General features: G+C 40.3%; 1 protein-coding gene across 2 annotated transcripts in view; it reads left to right on the forward strand.

Moving 5' to 3' along the window:
- Window positions 1–1,019: 1,019 nt before the first annotated feature.
- Window positions 1,020–19,087, forward strand: part of nectin3b (nectin cell adhesion molecule 3b) — a 30,634-nt gene continuing 12,566 nt past the window's right edge. The window contains exons 1-6 of one of the 2 annotated variants that reach the window (XM_022219484.2): window positions 1,026–1,309; window positions 8,474–8,821; window positions 9,703–10,002; window positions 11,013–11,130; window positions 11,438–11,589; window positions 13,991–18,437. In XM_022219484.2, the coding sequence (XP_022075176.1) occupies window positions 1,231–1,309; window positions 8,474–8,821; window positions 9,703–10,002; window positions 11,013–11,130; window positions 11,438–11,589; window positions 13,991–14,661 (1,668 nt within the window). In that variant the 5' untranslated portion in view covers window positions 1,026–1,230 and the 3' untranslated portion in view covers window positions 14,662–18,437. Of the gene's footprint in view, window positions 1,310–8,473; window positions 8,822–9,702; window positions 10,003–11,012; window positions 11,131–11,437; window positions 11,590–13,990; window positions 18,438–19,087 lie in introns of those variants that run through there. The other variant, XM_022219485.2, reaches the window with a different exon arrangement.

Consider the following 19,087-nt stretch of genomic DNA (forward strand, 5'->3'; position numbering starts at 1 on the left):
ATAGACAATTCAAGAGGAAACCAATGGTTTACTCAGAGTTGATGAGGGCACATTTTGCCTGTATATTTGATTATAATTGCATGATGCAAGGATTTCAAATGATGCTTGCAAAAAATTTGACTAGATCGTATTGGAAATGCTGTAGAATATAAAAACAGAGAATTAGTAACATTTTCACATGGTTAATTATGCAAATTTAAATGGTAGAAAATATAAATCGTATCCAAGGGAGTCCACATATAGCTGAACCCATTGTAGTGTTGGACAAGAGGCAAAAAAACAAACCAAAAAACGTAGTCATTTCAACAGATATTGTGATATGAATCATACTAGTGATGATGGGAATTTGGGAATTAAAAAAATTTAATCTAAAAGTCATTATGTGAGTCTTGCTGCAGTGTGAACCAAACACACATTCCCTTATGTCTGGAGAATATGATTTGTAGCCTGGGGCATCTCTGTAGCACCATATTACTTCATTCAAAATATCATTTAGTGACACAATTCAGCTTTATAAAAAATGCTACTAATGTAATCTGGATATTGCACTTGACCATACTGGGATTTTTTATACTACTTTGATTATTTATTCAACCCTAGCCCACAGTCTGTATATAGTTAGATTTTTATACAGTCTATTGTTGGGTCAAGCGGTCAAGAATTTAATGTGTATGCTTTTAAAAGTTCAAGAGTTGTAGGAGAAGATGTAGTATGGTGTTCACATGGTGGCCTTAAGTGCACTAAAGATGAACCAGTTGTTTCTTTATCAGCTGCCCTAATTACTTTCCACCAGATTTAATTGAAATTTGTTCAATAAATTTAAATCCTACTGGCCGACAAACAGATAAACAAGCAAAAAAAATAAAATGCACACTCCTCTTTCGCAGCAGTAAAAAAAATCTGTATTTTCTGTTTGTAATTGGCAAAACCAGCAAAGACAAAAGTGATCTGATGAATCAATATATGTCGGGTTATCAACAGAGATGACGTAATGTGTATACTAATGGATCATTCCTCGAGGGGGAGGTTGTTGTAAAACCTCGACAGACGACCGTTTACTTGAATTGTCAGGTGAGCTCCCGGTCTCCCCGCTCCGCCGTGAACAGATGGTACAGTCCACATGCAGTTCGGAGTTGTTGCTGAGGAGCTTCCACTGTTCGGCACATACCGTTAAATTGGCATGCATCCTACGCCTCGGTCCTGGAGCAGCAGACTGCACTGCTTTTGAAAATGTTACCGTCTTCTCACCGGAGTTACCTCGGACAGCAGAGCAAGGTCGCATTATTTCACCTTTTGTGCAGTATTACAGGTGAGTCCGGGGTTTTGTGTGGTAGTTTTTGTTTGTTCCTTCAACGTTACACAGAAGTTTTGTGAGGGAGCCGACTGTCTCGCGCATCCTGCAGAAAGCTCAACGGTGGAGTCGCTGAAACTAGACGCCGTCGTGAGCTTCAAGTGGGGATTATCTCAAGTTCAGCAAGTTTAGCGGCTGTTATTTAGAGACTAAAACTTGGTTCCAAGTTCACTTCATCTCCACGGAGTAGCAGCTAGCCAGCGCCACCAGCGCGGATGATGGTGCGACCCGGAGGCTGCCATAGAAACGGTCCACAGAACCCGCCGAGCAGCTCCTACTGAGTTATATATACCGTTACCCAACCTACACTTGGGTCAGTGCAGATTCACCGGCAGCCATATTAGCTCCAGAAACATTTGCTATTAAAGTAATGTGATGCAGCGACGCGTGTCACGCTTCCAGCTTCAGTGAATTGTTGAGGAACTTAGATCCGTGTCAGCAGAGAAGACAATGCTAATGCAGCAGCCCCAGGTCCGGATGAGGGTCAGCCACCATGTGCCTGCAGTGGAGCCTGAGCTCATTACGGTTTAATCAAGGAGTGGGCAGTTTACGAACTCCACCCTGAAACAACTTTTTTTGCGCTGTGCTGTAGTGGTTCTCTATTTAAAACTCTAAAGAAGGAATATTTTGGTTCAGGTCGAAACTCCTCTCATCTGCTCTTAAGTTAGCGCAACCAGTGAGTGTATGACTGTGTTACACTATGTCCTGGTATTTCTTGTTCACAGGCAGACATTAATCTGCAAAAATAACAATTTAATCGGAGTCAGACCAGTTATCAAGGAACTCTTTTAATACACAGCATATGGACAAGTTTTTATCAAGTGTGACATTCACAAATAGACTCCCCGAACAGACTGCACTGCTTAGAAAAATGTAAATCACACCTTATTAAATCTTTGTTATGCCTGAGGATAATGAATAGCTACGTGCCATGCCTCTGCAGCCAGGTATAACCCTCACTGAGCGACAGTGAATCCAGTCAAATGATTTGTTTCTCACCCACACTGTTTGTCATTCCTTATTTAAAGGCAGGAGAACATGTTGACTGGGCATCTTTCAGTGTGATGCAGTCATATGCAACAAAGTGAAAAAGAAGTGGGTATGTTGCACATCCCACGAAACTAGTGCGGTATGCTCCAGCACTAGACCAGCGTTTGATGTTGTAGTGGGCCTCTCTCGCAATTAAGCAACCGGACAGTGTGCAGAGAAGAGAAGCTCCGGGCTCCCATACAAGAACAAAACCCAATGAAGATTCCATAACTCTTTTGTTAAAGACTTGACATGAGCGAAGTGACCCTCTGCCACATTATTCATGTACTGCATGTTCTCTCATGCCATTACCAACAAAGTCCAATCCGAAACAGTGTAGGAAATGGAGTAAGGAGCAGAGACAGGTGTCCAATTGTTTAGGTTCAGTTTAAGTCTGCTGTACATTGCAATGAGTGCTTTGACCTTGTGCATTTGTTGAATGCAAAATAGATGCCAACACCCTTAGAGCTAATAATGTCTAGGCCTTAAAGGGGAACAAACTGTTTTCTTACACCGTAATGTATTTCACCCATTAAAGCTGCATTTATGGTATTTCTGCCCCCTAGGAATGTCACAAGAAGCAATTCTTTGGTGCCAAGAATATGTGACTATACATGCTTTTGTTGTTGTTTTTTATTGTATAGAAAGTGTAAGAGGTACCGTAGATGCTATATGAAATACTGGGTAATAACATCTACATGTGTGATAGCCGTGGCAAATGCAGGTGAGGCGACAGATCCAGTGTGACTTCTGGCACTAAACAATACGTGAAGAATTGTGTTTGAGGCATTTTTGGTAAAGTTAGAGGTTGACGACCAAAAGCCAGAGTGCTAGCAGTGTCACAGAGCCTGCTGAACTAAACACTGCAAACTTATCTAAGCAACTAAAGGACAATCATTCTGCTGTGACGCTGAATTCAAGGTGAGTGACTTTCAGTTTTTAAATGTTTTATCAAAATGTTCATATCCTGAAATGTTACTGTCATCATTGCTCCACACACAATCCTCACAAATGCTATCTAAATGTATGTTTTAGGCTAATTTTCGCATAGTTTGTAGTGTGAGCTGGGTGCTGCTCATAACATTAGTAGGCTACTGTCAAAATATAATGTCGTGTCTCATGTGTTAGATCTTTGCCTGAGGAGCAGCCTTTTTAAACAGGAGTTTAGTTTGAAACGCACTCATTAAATAGATTCATGTTTTTGGTTTTGAGAATTGCGTTTGTGTCGACTGTCATATTTTACTACTGGCCACCAGTTTGAATGAAAATATTCTAATAATCTGACAGATATGGAGACATACTTTGTTTCCAAAGTTGCGATGTTTAACCTGTTAGAAAACCGTTTTGTGCCTTCATGTTCAGCCACCATGGAGAAACATTAGCATCAGTTTGCGGTTATGTGTCACAGATTACAACTGTTAATAAGTAAGCATGCATGTCTTAAAACATAAGCTAACTAAATCGTCACTAAGGTCTTGCAGTTTTAGGAAAACTCTTGAGCTTGTGGAATTGTGTGACACTAGTGCCCGTGAAGAACTCGCTGTTTCAAACACCACTATGATAGCATAGTTAGCTTGGTGTGGCAAATAGTTATAGAGGATAGCATCCAGAACAACTCACATTTGGTGGTACTAAATTCGCTTACATTATAGGTTTAGCAAAACAGGACGAACAGAGATCACCAATGTGATGGATGTTGCATTCGGTGCAGTGACGGCATAAACTCAACTTTTTTTTTAGTCATTTGCGTGACTCACAGCTGGTCAATTGTCCTCAAGGGGAATAGGTGACAGTTTATAGCTCTGTGTTCATGCATTAATGTGGGTCTCTCAATAAATCACAAGATGAAAATTATTCAGCACCAGTGGAGATCAAAAAATGCATGTTATAGGTACACACACAGTCAAGTGTGTGAACCCCTATAATGCGCACAGTGACAAGTTAGCTCAGTGACTGGTTCCTCAGGTGATTCCCTTCTGAAGGACAGCTTAACAGAACCAGGCCAGTTTGAGAGTCTGCATGTGAATCCAAAGTTGATATGAAGGTGAGATAGTATCAGATTATTAAACGAGTGTTCAGTCCTTTCCTACTCTGCACAGCTGGCTCTGCCACTTCCACCTTAACACCATCACCATTTATGTTCTTATTTCCACTTTTAACAAGACGTGCTGCCCTCTAGCAAGATACACATACTAATACACTTGCTGCCACATAAGTGGTGCGTGTGAAGGTAATATTGACTAAAGTGAGAACGAGCAGCAGAGTGTCCCCAGGGAGCAATGTGTCCTTGATGCCTGGATATCTATAATCTGTTTTCTACTGTGTGTGTCAATGAGACACATAGTGTTGAATTTGCAAACCGAACTGAAAGTGTCTACAGACGCTGCTCTTTTTGAGGATATAACGGCTGCAAGAACTTAAAACAGTTTCTTTTCTTTGTCTGTGAGAGTGTAAAAATAAGAAGGAATCGCAATTGCTATGTCAAGATCGGCTGCACATAAAATCAGATAGACTTTGCCCTTATTCTCGTCACTTTTTTTTTTCTCAGCTGGAGAAAACGAGGGCACGCTTATGTAAGGTTGTCGTCATGTCACCAATAAAAATTTAATACAGTCGCTATACCTCTTCCATTACATATTCAGTGCAGGGAAACTGCTGCTTTCTCTCATCTTACTATGCTGTAATTCCAGTCTCATCATTAAGAAACTCAGAGAATCAGCTTTCTACTTCAGTAAATGGTTATTTACAGTATAATGTTCAGTATTTGTCATCCAAATTCATGTGTGCAATTTAACACTTTTAATACAAACCACTTAACTGTTTCAGTAGCTCAGCAGATATTACAGTTTAATCTACTGTGTTCATGATTTTATGTTTTCTTATATTTTCTGTAAATCTAGTATATTTTTATGATGTTCTCTAGTTAACCTTGCTGCAAGGCATTTGTGGTGACATGCACAGTTTTTACAATTAGGTACCGGTTTATTTAAATATGTTCTCAGCTTTCTGCCTCCTCGTTTCACCTGACTCGATTCCTTGTTTCAAGGATACTCTGTTTGGGGTGACTCACTAATTAACTTCAGCAACTGAACCAATAGCAAACATTGGCTTGGGGCTATCCCTTTGTGTTCAGAACAGTTTCACTGCTCCTTGGATGAAGTTGAGAACTGTGCGTAATGGGAAATGTGCGATAAGCATCTTTCACTATAGCTCTACTGTTGCTGGCTTGTTCAATCTGTCCATCCAGCGTTTGTATTTTTTTTTTTTTTAGTGCTCTAAACTTAAAAGGGATCAACAGCACTAAGCCCTGACCTAATGAGTGAGCTCTTTTATGTTGTGCCATGCATTTGTGGAAAGGACTGATAGATATTGCAAACTAACAGTGGAAAAGAAGACACAGGCAGTCTCACTTTGATAAATCATTTAAAGTAGATCCAGATTTCTGTCGACTTGACGTTGTTTGATTTGACAGGAAAAACTGACTACAGGTGGAAGTACTTCTTTGTACGCACCTCAACAGCAATGGTGAAATCAAGTTAATTCCAAGTGTGATAATATTAAATTCATTTACCATTGATATAGGATGTGTGGTGTGTTTCAAGTGTGTCCATGAATCGCTTTCTGCTCTTGTGTATGTTGAAAGAATATTTCCTTGTTGTAATCATTCCTCTGGTCTTTATAACTTGCTGAAATGACAAGGGACAAAACCCTGCAGTCTCCTTTTTGTCTCGATACGTATTTTAAAGCTCATCTGAAGTTAGTATGATGCTTGAGCAGGCTGAGTCAAATCAGATGGCCAAGTGTGTGTTTGTGTGTGTGAATATAATCCAAAGTAGCGCGTAATTTCAGGAATGCTGCTCCCACAGATGAATATCAGACAGTTGATTCAAAAAGTATCAGTTAGTTTGGGGCTATACAATGTCAGAAAATGGTGAAAAATGTGATAGTGTTTCCGAAAGCCCAAAATGACCTTAACCCTAACCCTTATGAAATGTTTGAAAACTGGAGGAACTGACAAATACGTACAGTAGTTTAACAAATTCAGACTTCATTCTAAGGATCGTAAAATTATAAAACTAAAGAAATGAAGACATTTGTACTTCATATTTTAGGGCCAGTGAAATTTCCTTTTGCAGTGCCAGTATTTGAGGACATGGCCTTTTAGAGCGAGATTGATCAGAGACTGAGCTGTTTTTGGCAAAACAACAATAGAATATTTGGAGTCAGTTGCCAAGCAGCACAGCAGGTTTTGATTTATGATGATGTCTTCCTGCTGGCAGCTTGTTGCAATTAGTGATCTAGTTGAAAGCTATTGCAGTCGAGTAGTGTTATATTTTCATTTCAAATCGGTAACGCAATTCATCTGTTTTTTGTGTACAGGGATCCTCGTGATTCGTTTCCTCCCACTGTGTTTCATATGTGACTTTGCTCTCGCCTCTCCTCACTCTCAGCCTTCTTTTCTTCTCTCAGCGATGATGTCATCATTATGTTAGCATATCTCTTCCCCCCCTTTTTTTTTTTTTGCCGGTCGCAGTCTGTTCTCTTCATATCCTTTTGACCTTTCTCAGCACGACATTGAGCTCTTGCTTTCAAGACATGCCACATTTCTGACAAGTGCAGGTGACAGAGTGCATGGGTTAGATATATTTGGACAAAAGACATACAGACAGCTTGCTTTTAATTCCAGAATTCAGGTCAGGAGGAGGAAGTCTATAGAGACAAAACAAATTCATCAATGGGAACACTGAGTCACACAGTAAGCTGTGTATTTGTTGAAGAGGCCCATGCCTGCTGTGGTGGTATCAAGTTTTGATTCCAGCCTGATACCCACAGATGTCAGATGGTACTGAACTTGTACGGATATGGAATGGATTTTAACGACTGACGTCAGAGGCAACTCCAGAAATACCCTTTTCTCACTGATGTCATCATAGAAGTCATGATTGCTCACCAAGCAGCTGCCTCCAGGACTGAAAAAAGAAGCCACTGTGTGACTGCCAAAAAAACTGCAGCTCTTCAAATGGCCACTTGAGGCTGGCTCCAAAATCGTCACTCCCCATAGACCCTCATTTTAAAGTGGCCAACTTTACAGCAAGAATAAACATGTTCACAGCCTGACAAAAAAGGATGTTTTTGGTTTGTAATTTTTCATTTAATGTATGAGGATGAATTTTAAATAACTGATTTATTCAAAGTGTATTAAGGCTTAAAGTTATGTATAATTACAGAGTGACAGATGGTTGCCATCACAGGTCAGTCCATGGCCAACTCTGTTGCAGTCACGCTCCACCTCTTTGCCCATTTTTGGATTAGTTGGGAGTTAGGAGAAGTCAAGTACTGCCAAGATGGAGATGGCCAGAGCCAGCACACTGAGCTTAAAACGGCTCCTCAGAAAACCCATTTGTGACGTCACAGAGGGTTCATCAATCTTTATCTGCAGCCCATGTTTCTGACTCTAGTGCCAGATGGATGGCTTCATGATAATGCTGTTCTGAGAAGTCAGTGATATCTTTACATGTCTTTACTATTGAGGGGTTCCAACTGCAAAGATTTTCCTTCATATAAAACACCAAAATGCAACAAATCTTCGCATTGGAGGTGCTTGAACTATAGCTGCAGCAGTTAGTCAATTAGTTTGTCAATGGATAGAAAATAGTAAACAACGATTTTGATTCCACGTCACAATTCTGTACGTATACAGTATACTGGTTTTCTGTGTCTTCTGTAAATGCGTTTATAGACCCAGTGATTGATGTAATAATGAAGACTATCAAATAAGAACACATTTTTTGACACTGAAATTCACTTTAGTGGCAGTCCTACCTTAAAATAGTGTCCACCATTGTTGCTTGATTTAACAACTGAGATAGTTTATAAGAGGAATTTTCTATCAACTGACAAATAGTTTCAGCTTAGATATACATACAGCTTTTTGTGTGTAATTTCACATTTCCATGTGTAAGGATAAAAAAGCTCCAGTTTTTCATTCAGGTCTCCAAATTATTTGTTAATTGTGTCAAATTATCCAAACCTGTTTGCAGTTAAAAGTAGCGATTGTACATGAACGTGTTATTTTGTGTGTCTTGTTGCCAGGTGTGTGGAGCAGTCAGGTGGTGGTGCCTCAGAGGGTGAGCGCTGTGCTGGGGAAGAATGTGACATTAGAGTGCAGGGTGGAGGTTGGCACAAACCTTACTCTTACTCAGAGTTCCTGGGAGCGCCGTCTGCCTTCAGGATCCGTCACAGTGGCCGTCTACAACCCAGAGTTTGGCACCTCCATCCCTCCAGAGTTTATCAATCGCTTGTATTTTCGTTCACCCTCCTCTCATGACGCCACTATCGTACTGGAAAACGTGGGCTTTTCTGACGTCGGGATCTATACCTGTAAAGTGGCTACATTTCCTCTGGGAAACACTCAGGCCTCCACTACTGTCAGTGTGCTCGGTAAGTATGCGTTTCATTCCAACTCTTTAAAAGAAAAACGCTATATTTTTCCCAAAGATATCAAGTACTGCTGAAAGAAATTGTTGATCAATTGAATATGTTGTCATATGTGTCAAATCTACATTTTTGCAGGTGGTTTTCTAAGTCAAATGACTGAGAGAAAATTTGCTCAATGTTTTGATCATTGAAATAATTGCTATTTTCAACAATATTGATAAAATATTATCAGATCAATTCACTTAACTAAACAACAGATGTCAATACAAGATGATAAACTAACACTGAATTATTGTCCAACCTTTGTATTTGATGAAGGCCTTCACTTTTACAACCTTGTCACTTTCTAAGTACCCCCTCTATACAGACAGAAGGGGATACATGCATTCTGTAGTCATCAGTGGGATACAATAGAAAATTCCAGAGCAAGTGAGGCAGGGGAATTGATTTTGCAGCACCAGAAAACATGAATTTAGTCACTGTCTACTACCAATTCTTGTATTATAGATTTGTTCAGATGGTAAGCAGTAGCAGAGTCCAGTGTTGTTTTCAGTTTTACTGAAGGGATTACCCTTTTTGTTTTCATTTGAATCACAGGTTGTTACTGCTGGCTCACAAACACTGAGTGTGTGTGTATACTCAGTCAATCTGTTTTCAGAGAACAGATCACAAGGGTGGCTAGAGCTGCTAATGATGGGTTGGACTCAGTTGTAGTGGAATGACAGAAGTGAAGAGAATGCAGTTAATGATGCAGAAAAAACAGATGTAACATAAACACTGCTGTTAACTCAGTAAAATAATCTCAGAAGGGTCTTGAAATTCTAATCGGGAAACTCTTTTTTTGTTTTTGTTTTTTTCCTCTTTTCTCACTCTCTGGATAACAGTGGAGCCAAAGGTCTATGTGTCTGCTGGTTCAACTGCCCTGATCGATGGTGGCAATGAAACAGTGGTGGCTACCTGTATAGCTGAGCGAGCTCGGCCCCCTGCTGAGGTGTCCTGGGAGTCCAACCTTTTTGGCCAGTCAGAAGTGCAGCTATTTGACGACGTCAACGGCACTACCAGCACACAAGTGCGCTACATCTGGCATCCCACACGCCACGTCCAGGGCCACACACTTACTTGTGTGGTCCGCCACCCAGCTCTGCAGAGTGACTTCAGGATCCCCTATCAGCTCAATGTGCAGTGTGGGTGCCTTATGAGTGGCCATGTGGGCTAACAAATTAACAACTGAAAAAGAGCTACATAGTAAATTGCTGATTATAATAGATTCTGCTTTGTTTCATTTCAATTTATTTGAAACACTCTAATCATTCACTTTTGAAAGCAGCTGAATTGACAGACAAAAAGAGAGTTATTGGAGGCTCCTTACAGATATTAATGATGGTTAAAAGGGGCTGTCCTTGTTTTTCTTTTTTACTGAAATCCAATATTTCTTTATGCTTTTTAAGGTCAGTACATGCCCGCATGTGCCCCTAAACTGTTAAAAATGAAAATGTTTTCTGTCAGTAAGTCCCCATAGATGTTAATTTACATGTATGTACTTTGTGCAGCACAAATGTGTCTCTGCATACCAACTGCAAGCAGACATAGAAAAAGGGTAAAGTGGCACATGCGTTTATGTTCTGTCTGGCTTACTGTTTTTGACAGATGACAACTTCAGAGTATTTTCTGCGTATTCGATGTATGGCAAAAGGGAAATAGAGCACACTCTGTACTTTGTAGAATAGGCAGCTTGCTGTGAACCAAATCCAAACAAGCAGAGGAGCTAGATAGTATAAATCTGTCAGAATACTGTCAAGTGAAAAAAAAACATTACAACTGGGCTTACAGTTCCTGGAATAGGGATGATGATTTTTGTTCTGAATTATAAAAATCATTATAACTTACCATTTCTTTTGCTTCTCTCTTCACTGTACTATGCTTTTGATTTTATAGATTACCTTACATCTTTAACGGTGTATGTTGTTCAGTCATTTCTGACCACAGACTACATTACAGCATTGCACACAAAGTAGGCAAATGGTTGTTTTGCATGTTTTTGCCATTGATAAGCACAGAGTCTCTACAAGAAATGTCAATACAATATCCCACTGGAAATATATTTTAAAAGTTTACCTTAGTATTCCAGTTTGTTGTCATATCTCAATTGGCTGTCTTTGTTGTTGTTTTTTTTCCTCTGTCTCTCTCACTGTAGTTGCTCCTGATATCTCAGTTGTGGGGTATGATGGAGACTGGTATGTGGGACGTGAAAATGTTCAAATGACGTGCAAAGCCAATGCAAACCCACCGGCTCATCACTTCAGATGGATCAGGTATGTATCTGTATGTCTGTGTGAGACATTATCTGCTCCCCTTGAGTCAAAGCAGACCCAGACCAAATGCTAAAAGAACAATGGTGAATTATGTCCCACTATATTTAGGTAAGATACACAATTTGTACTTAGAAGTTAGTGATTTTCCCCATATACTGAGTTGTGGCCTGGGATGTCAGTTCTGTAAATATTAAAATAATTTTTTGCAGTATTTTATTCATCCAGAATCTTCAAATATTTGCATAGAGTTTGAGTTTGTTTCAGGTATCTATTTGTCTAAATGTTTGTGTATCTTTTACTATCCCAGATTGGACAGTGAAATGCCAGAAGGGGTGGAAATAATAAACAGCACTTTGCTCTTCCTGCGTCCGCTTCATCGGAATGACTCTGGAGTTTACAGGTGTGAGGTTGCCAATGACATCAACCTCCGCAGTCGGGATGTGCGCATTCTCATACAAGGTGAGCGGAGCATACACACCGGAACACAGCTGACTCCTATTGCCTTCTCTTCCCTTAGGAAGCACTGTGCGTGCATGCGCGTCATAGAGGGTATCACTGCCTGTGACATTGTCCTTCAAGCTGAAATGTGACACTGTATCACTCTCCACCATTCTGTACATACTGACAGTCTATCAAGCAATCTCCCATGGTAAAGTGCGTTACCACTGATATTAGATTCAGCCATAATTGCATGCTGATTAGTCTTGATTAACATTAAGTCTCCAGATGTTCAAAAGGGGAGTTCCTGGGCCAAACAGCTGCAAATAGTTAGGCCCTCTTCAGCCCACATTGCACTGCCTCTGCTCTGTCCTGCTGGCTTGGCATCTAAGTATGTCATGTTTCTCCTTTGTGTATGATGAGTGTTTTCCTTTGGTTTCACAAGATCTGTCTTGCCTTTGGAAGCTCTCTTCCTGAATGAAGTTCTGATTATGATGTGATTTTCTTTTTCATCTCTCTCGCCGCCTTCTTGTGTTTCTTTTATTTCTGCATGTGTCATGCAGTAAGAGGCAAAAGCCTGCAGCCTGACTGTGAGATGATGTCCCAGATTCATAAAACATTAACTAGTTCTTTTCAACTCTTATTTATTATTTATCATCCATATTTCATTTTCCTTTGAGAGAACCTGTATGGGCGTGCACAAGCTTACGCATGTTGGTGTACCCTTCATTGTATGTGTTGCTGTGGGTGTGTTCACTTCAGTGCGCTGCCTCCACATGGAGTAGTACAATTTATATACTTAGAGACTACAGACCTCCGGGTTCATGTTTCTGATCGCTCAGATGTGAATCTTTGCTCACATCTGGTCTGGCACCGAGGTTAAAGTGGCAGAGCAATTTAGCAGCACCATTAAAGCTTTTAGCCTCAGATTCTTTCCATTACTCTAGCTTCTTAGGATTATAGCCTTTGGATGGTCTGTTGGTGGGTACAACCACTAATCCAGTTAATTTCAAGTTAACTGCTTTATTTGTAGCATAGTGAAAAGTATACGTGCAAACGAGGGTCTTAAACGCATTCTCACCCAATAAAACCTAGGATATATATGACATAATCTGCTCATACTTAATTTAAAAATGACTGCCTCAACATAGTCTGGAAATTAAGAGACACCCTGACACTATTTAGTGTTTCTGTAGCATTTCTCTCTGCATGCAGAATTATATTATGACTCAACATAAACATAAACAAATACTTTTTACTTTGTTTCAACTCCTTTGTAATTATCTGGAGATATAACCAGCTTACCCATATGTTCAGGCCTTTTTCGAAGTATTTGCATACATTACCTCAGTTACATTTTACTTTGATTGTTACTTCAATGTGCATATGATTAGATTTCCAGGTGCAAAGTATAGCCTGTGGTATGGAGGAAAAATTAAAAAAAAAAAACTATTTCAGTGAAATACATGGACATGTTTGTTAGGTCCCTGATGTCTTAATACTTGTGTACAAGATACTCTTTGATTTCTTCAGTCGTGTCTGGTTTGTTCTTGCTTTGCCTCAAAATTTCTAAAGATAAACAAAATTTGTTTTTCAAGTGTGTTCATGAAATACAAATGAAACGGACAGTAAAAGCATGAACTCTGATGCTTTACTGAAACACAGTTTTAGAACCATGGAGTGCAAATTCTAAAGCAGAACAACAGTATACAAATATTTGTAAAGATTTAAATAAAACAAGGATCTCTAATTTTCTATAGTCACTTATTCAAAAGCATGAAATTTTAGATTAGTCAGCTATTCACTCTGATCAAAGAACAGAAACATGAAGAGTTCAAAGATTTTTATCAGCTCATGAGATTTCTGAATTTAAGACATTTTCTTCTTTGACCAAAGTGGAAAAAATACATATAAAATGAGGTAAAGCCTTTAAAGGGTTAATGAATTCTCGCTTGAGCCGTGTCAGATCAGTAAGTACTGTCATGAGTGGCTTTTATCTTGGAGGAGAATATTTCACTGCTACAGCGCTTGTAGTGATAATTTGAACTTGTCAGGTGTGCAGTGCTGTTTCTTGTAGAGAAACTGTGCTCTTTACTTTTCTGAAGCCCTGCTCAGACCCTACTGGAGACAAGCTTACTCATTTGTCCATCATCTAATGTGTCAGTTGTCAGCCCATTGTGCCAAACTCTAGACATTTAGGTTTTATTTACTAATCTCTGTGTAACATTCAAAGGCTGCACACAGAAGCTACAAAGAAATGGCTGCTGTGAGCATGTATGCCATAGATTAGTTAATGTTATATGTCAACCTATCCCTTCTTAGTAAAATGCTGATGTAGTTGGCATTGACATTCTCTGCTTCTCTCTGTTCATCTCTCCCCTTTCAACCTCTACTCCCCTCTCACCCTCCTTCCCTCCATTAGATCCTCCCACCATGCCTTCCACCATTACCGCTCCTGTCCTAACTGGCTCTTCCCCCTCCACCTTTGTGGATGATAAAGGCCTTGTCCTTCTGAGCTCCCCCACACTTGAAGCCCTACCTGAAAGTAATCTTGGTTCCATAGTGGGTGGGGCCGTGGGAGGGGCCTTGTTCCTGCTACTGCTGTTGTCTCTGGTTGGCGTCTGTTACCTACGGAAACAGCAGACGTTTCATGGGAACTACTACACCAAGGAGTACCTGGGCCCCAATGATCTTCAGAAGGCCCCCACACAGCATGAACTCCATCCTACCAAAGCTGGCAGCAGCTCCAACCATCGGGACCATGACCGAGAGGAGTGGGGCGACCGCCAGCTCAAACATGAGCGTGACCGTCGTCACCATAGCAACTATAACGGAGAGGAGTATCCTGTTAATGGCTACACTAGGGCAATGAGGGAGAGCAATCGCCACAACCATCAGCAGAATCACCATCATGAACACGCACAATATTCTACTCCTCAGCAAGCCCGACGTGCCAGATACCCTCATTCACCTAAACTACGGGGAAACGGCTCCCCCTACCTGTCAGATGACTGCTACGATAGCGGTCCCGAGGGTGATTATGTGTCACACACTGATGGCTCAGTCATTTCACGTAGGGAGTGGTATGTTTGACAAGCTACCTGGCTCTGCAGGAACAGAAATGTAAAGGTTTTGTTAATAAAGTTAGGAAGAAACACCTTACTTCTGTACGCACATACACGTCTACTAATCTCTATTCTCTAGTTCCCTTGCTTTTTTCCCCCCAAGTGTCCTGGTTGACACTTGAGATATAATATTTCTGTTTTTGATGTGGACAGACTATGGACTGTACAGCCAGTTTGAGAGCCAACATCCATGTCTACAGAATTGGGCATGCCACTACTTTGTGTGTAGAGACTAACAACAGATGTAATGTATGTGTTGTCTCTGCCTTACTACATGGACTGCCACAGTTTAGTTAGCATTACTAATTTCTTTTGAGTGGAAGCGTTCGGGGCCCTGGGGATTTGTTTTTTTTCATTTGTTTCTAAAAAAATCTGAATTTTTTTGTGACGGTAGGTTATTTGTATGTGTTGATTCTTCACACATTAGTTTAAAAGACCTCTGACCTCTGTGTGATTAGTCGATATTCAAGAATGACACTGAATTCACACCTGGAGGTAAATCCATGAAATTTTTCCCAGAACTCAGTAAGACAGCAGAGCCATAGCAGAGACATTTATTTAAAAGACAATTTATCTCCCTGACTAATCTGGTCCCTTCTTGACTGATGACCACGCCACACTGATGGTCATAAAATATATTGCAATGTCTTTACAGAACCTTATAATAGAAACTAAATGATTAGAGCATTTGTTTTCTCTACGCTTATGTAAATCACAGTGGAAGAATGATGAGCTTGAGGACTTGACCACTGAATGTCCTGGTGATGTGTGAACCTTAAGAGCATTTCACCTGCATTTTCTCAGCTCATCTTATATCCTCAGGAGGGAGTTATGATGAGAGAACAAGCGGGAGACCTGCATAACGGTCCACCCATACGTTCTAACAGCAAACCTGGTTTGTCATACAGGTCAAGCCTTCGTGTGTAAAACTGCCACAAAATTGTCCATGTTGATATAGGGGGAATTAGTTTTTTATGTGTTTAACCTTGTTAGCATTTGTGTGATTTACTGATTTATGGGAAGTGTTTCAGTCTGGCGATCCTCCTCAGTTAGCCACGTATTAACGCATTATCATGTTGTCTGTCCGATGATAATGAATCTGTTTGAGAATTTGAACCTTGGCACCAAACCAGAGCTCCCCGGAATTCAGGAGTACTTTCAGCAGGGGCATTGTTCAAAGCAGGCTACTGTATGGCAGCCACCATACGCTGGCCTCCTCATCACAAAGTATTTAGTTGCACAAAGAAATCATTCAAGAATGCCGCCAGTACACTCTACCACACTCAGCCACCGATGGTCTAATTTCAACAGTCTAAGTAATCTGTAGAAACAAGACTTGACTGTGTCACAGTTTCAATCTGAGGCATTAATAGACTTACTGTTCTTTATACATGAATGGAGTTTGCCGTTGCATGCTTTCACATTCCCTAGTTCTTTTACATTGTAGCATTTATTAGTACTAACACAATAAGATATACATTATGTAGACAAATCAGTTTATCGTGATGGACGTGTTATCACTCTCACCTGTCATTATCGGCACTTTTGACTCAGCTTCTCATCCACAGCACAGGGAAGAGACGGACAGTATTTTGTTGTACTCATTAAATCAAGTAGCTATAAAATATTACACCATTCGTTTTTAATTTTTTCCCAAATTCAGGCTGGATTTACAATTAAATCATAACCAGTCACATTTTATTGCCAATCAGGACTCTGAAATGTTGCAGGACAAACCAAGTAGTGTGATTGAACTGAGGACAGTGTTTTATGTGCCGGTGTCATTGGGCGGTGGAGCCCCAGTAGTTCAGGAGTCTGACATAGATGAAGCTATTAAGGATTCAAAGACAAATATCAGTTTTTGTATACAGCTAAAGTCGAAGTTGCTTTGGCACATGCACCTGTTTACCAGACTGCAGGGAGGAGATCCAATCATTTCTTTCATGTCCACTAGTTGTGAATACATGCCATCTTTTGTAGTATGCTCACCTATACAATATTTGTTGCCAGATGCCAAATATTTGTTTAAACTTGTATGTATAAATATGATGATGGCAGCCTCTCACAGAAGTATTACTGACTAGAAAACATCTGATCCTTAGCTTATATTAATGATTAACGTATCACTGTTGTATACAGGGTCTTGTAGCCTGAAATAGAAATGAAAATATGCTTTCATATTACAGTAACAGTTGTCAAATTGGGAATTAGTTGTTATGTTGTTATGAACCCTCACTAATTATTTGTCAGGGTGTGAATTTTGTGCAGTGAATAGGCCACGGTTGTCATCATGAGATTTGATAATGAGCCACAAGAATATGACCCCTAACGGCAATTTATGTTGTTTCCAATGCTGTGCAGTACAGTAGAAGTAATTTATCTCCGTAGACAAAAAGATGCACATCTCAGTAACCATCTGAGTGTTTGTTACTGAAAGAATTCATCTTCTTGCTTGTCAGTACAGAACATTTTGCTCTAATGTAACCGTTTGTATCATAGAGGTGAAAAAATGTTATTTGTGGTGCTGAAAGCATTGAAATGTTTGACACCTCTTTTATAAAATGCGAAACACGCTATCAAAAGTTTTCATTTGCACCGTTCCTTTGGTAAGCGTAGTTTGAATGAAAAGCATTTACAGTGTGGATTATGTAAAGTACCAAGGACATCGTTTCTGCAAAGATATTTTGCTTTTAAATTTCAACAATGGCTTTCGGTGTCAAACGCATCACCAACAATATTCCATCCACCTCTGTTGCATTGATGTGGTGGTACAGACACATCCGGCCTACCTGGGTGTTTAAGTGAGAACATGTATTTTTTTATTTGGGTGAAATGGCCCTTTAAAGGAAGGGAGTCTCCAAATTTAATGTACAGCTGGCAGTTAGCCGCATAGCCTCATTTGGAGTGATTAATTAAAAGTATTGTTTTTGGATTTGGTGTGCTGCTGACACCTATTCATTCTGGCTTTCTGCTCACTTTCACGCAAATGCAGAAAACAAGAGGAACCACGGCAGGCTGAACCCTTGTGTTTGCTTCTATGCACTAAGACGGAAATTCCTCTAATCGATACGCTATTTTTGCTTGGCTCGTCTGTTTGGAGCCTTGCACCTGGATTAATGAAATTCTTTTGTACTGTGACATTTTGTATAGAAATCAGTCATCAATATCCCCCACCTTGAGAAAAAGTCCTTCATTTTGGGTTGAGAAATACAACTAGTGCCTTAGATATTTAGAAGAAGTAATGTCTTATTGTTTACTTTTGGAACCTGTTTTGTTGCTCTGTGAGTTGTTTTTTTTTTTGTTGCGTCTTTTTTGATTTTCACTGCATATTGTGTGTTAGGAGGAATTTGTAGTGCCATATTCACTCTTCTGCCCTCGTCACATGACCGTAAATGACGCAGTATATTTGCAAACCTAGAGGCATTAAAAAAAACACACACACAAAAAGACAAAGCTTGAATGACTTTGGATGTAAAATTAGTTACTTCTCTACTTCACAGGTACCTGTCAGGGGTTTTGGTTTCTATAGAATCACTGGTGTTCAAAGGCCTGAAGAATTAGCTTCGGTCTCACATTGTCGATGAAAAGCACCTTGTGGTTATGTTTGTTTTTGTATATACAGGAGAAAATGTAAGTTTCTGGAAGAAAAAAAAAAATATTTATGTCAGTGACAGCAGTGGAGCATTTTTTTTGTCAAACCTTTTTGAGATACTTAAGTTCAATAAAGCACCTTAGCACCTGTGAGTTCTTTTCTCTGGAGGTTTTTGAGCTCGCCATTACTCAGACTGCTCAGTCTCAGCTTCTTTGTTCATCTATAAATGACATCATCTCTAGCTCCCCATCGCATAACGCTGCGTAACATCCCCCCCCCCCCCCCATACACACACACACACACACACACACACACGTTCCCCAAACCAGTACGCATATGTGGGACGCCGCGAATGATGTAATCCAAACTCATTTTTTTTCTCACTTTGTCTTATATTTATTGCTTTTTAGTAACGAATAATGAGTTAGTATGTTAATTTGCTGCCTTTGCTGTTTGGTTAAATCCTGCAAGACTGAACTGTCCCCGTCCACTGATATTCCTGTGGTCAGGGGGACACCCAGCACCCTCCTCTTCACCGGGCCTAGTCTGCTTTGTTTCAGGACAGAGAGGCCCTCGCTCTCCCCTACAGCTCCTCTCCTTTGTGAATCGACCACCCTCCCACCCCGTGTCTTTCTCCCACTGTCTACCAGCTGGTAAAATTAAACGCTGAGTGTTTCTGACTGGCCCGAAGTCCCCACTCTCCAGCCCATTGACTGTCCCCATGGCAACAAGCTCATCTGGAGCTGCTGATGGAGGCTGTCTTCCTACAAGCTCTACCTGGCCACAGAAAAGCAGAGGGAGA

This window comes from Acanthochromis polyacanthus, chromosome 17 (genome assembly GCF_021347895.1).
Source record: "Acanthochromis polyacanthus isolate Apoly-LR-REF ecotype Palm Island chromosome 17, KAUST_Apoly_ChrSc, whole genome shotgun sequence".
In the NCBI taxonomy this organism is placed as follows: Eukaryota; Metazoa; Chordata; class Actinopteri; family Pomacentridae; genus Acanthochromis; species Acanthochromis polyacanthus.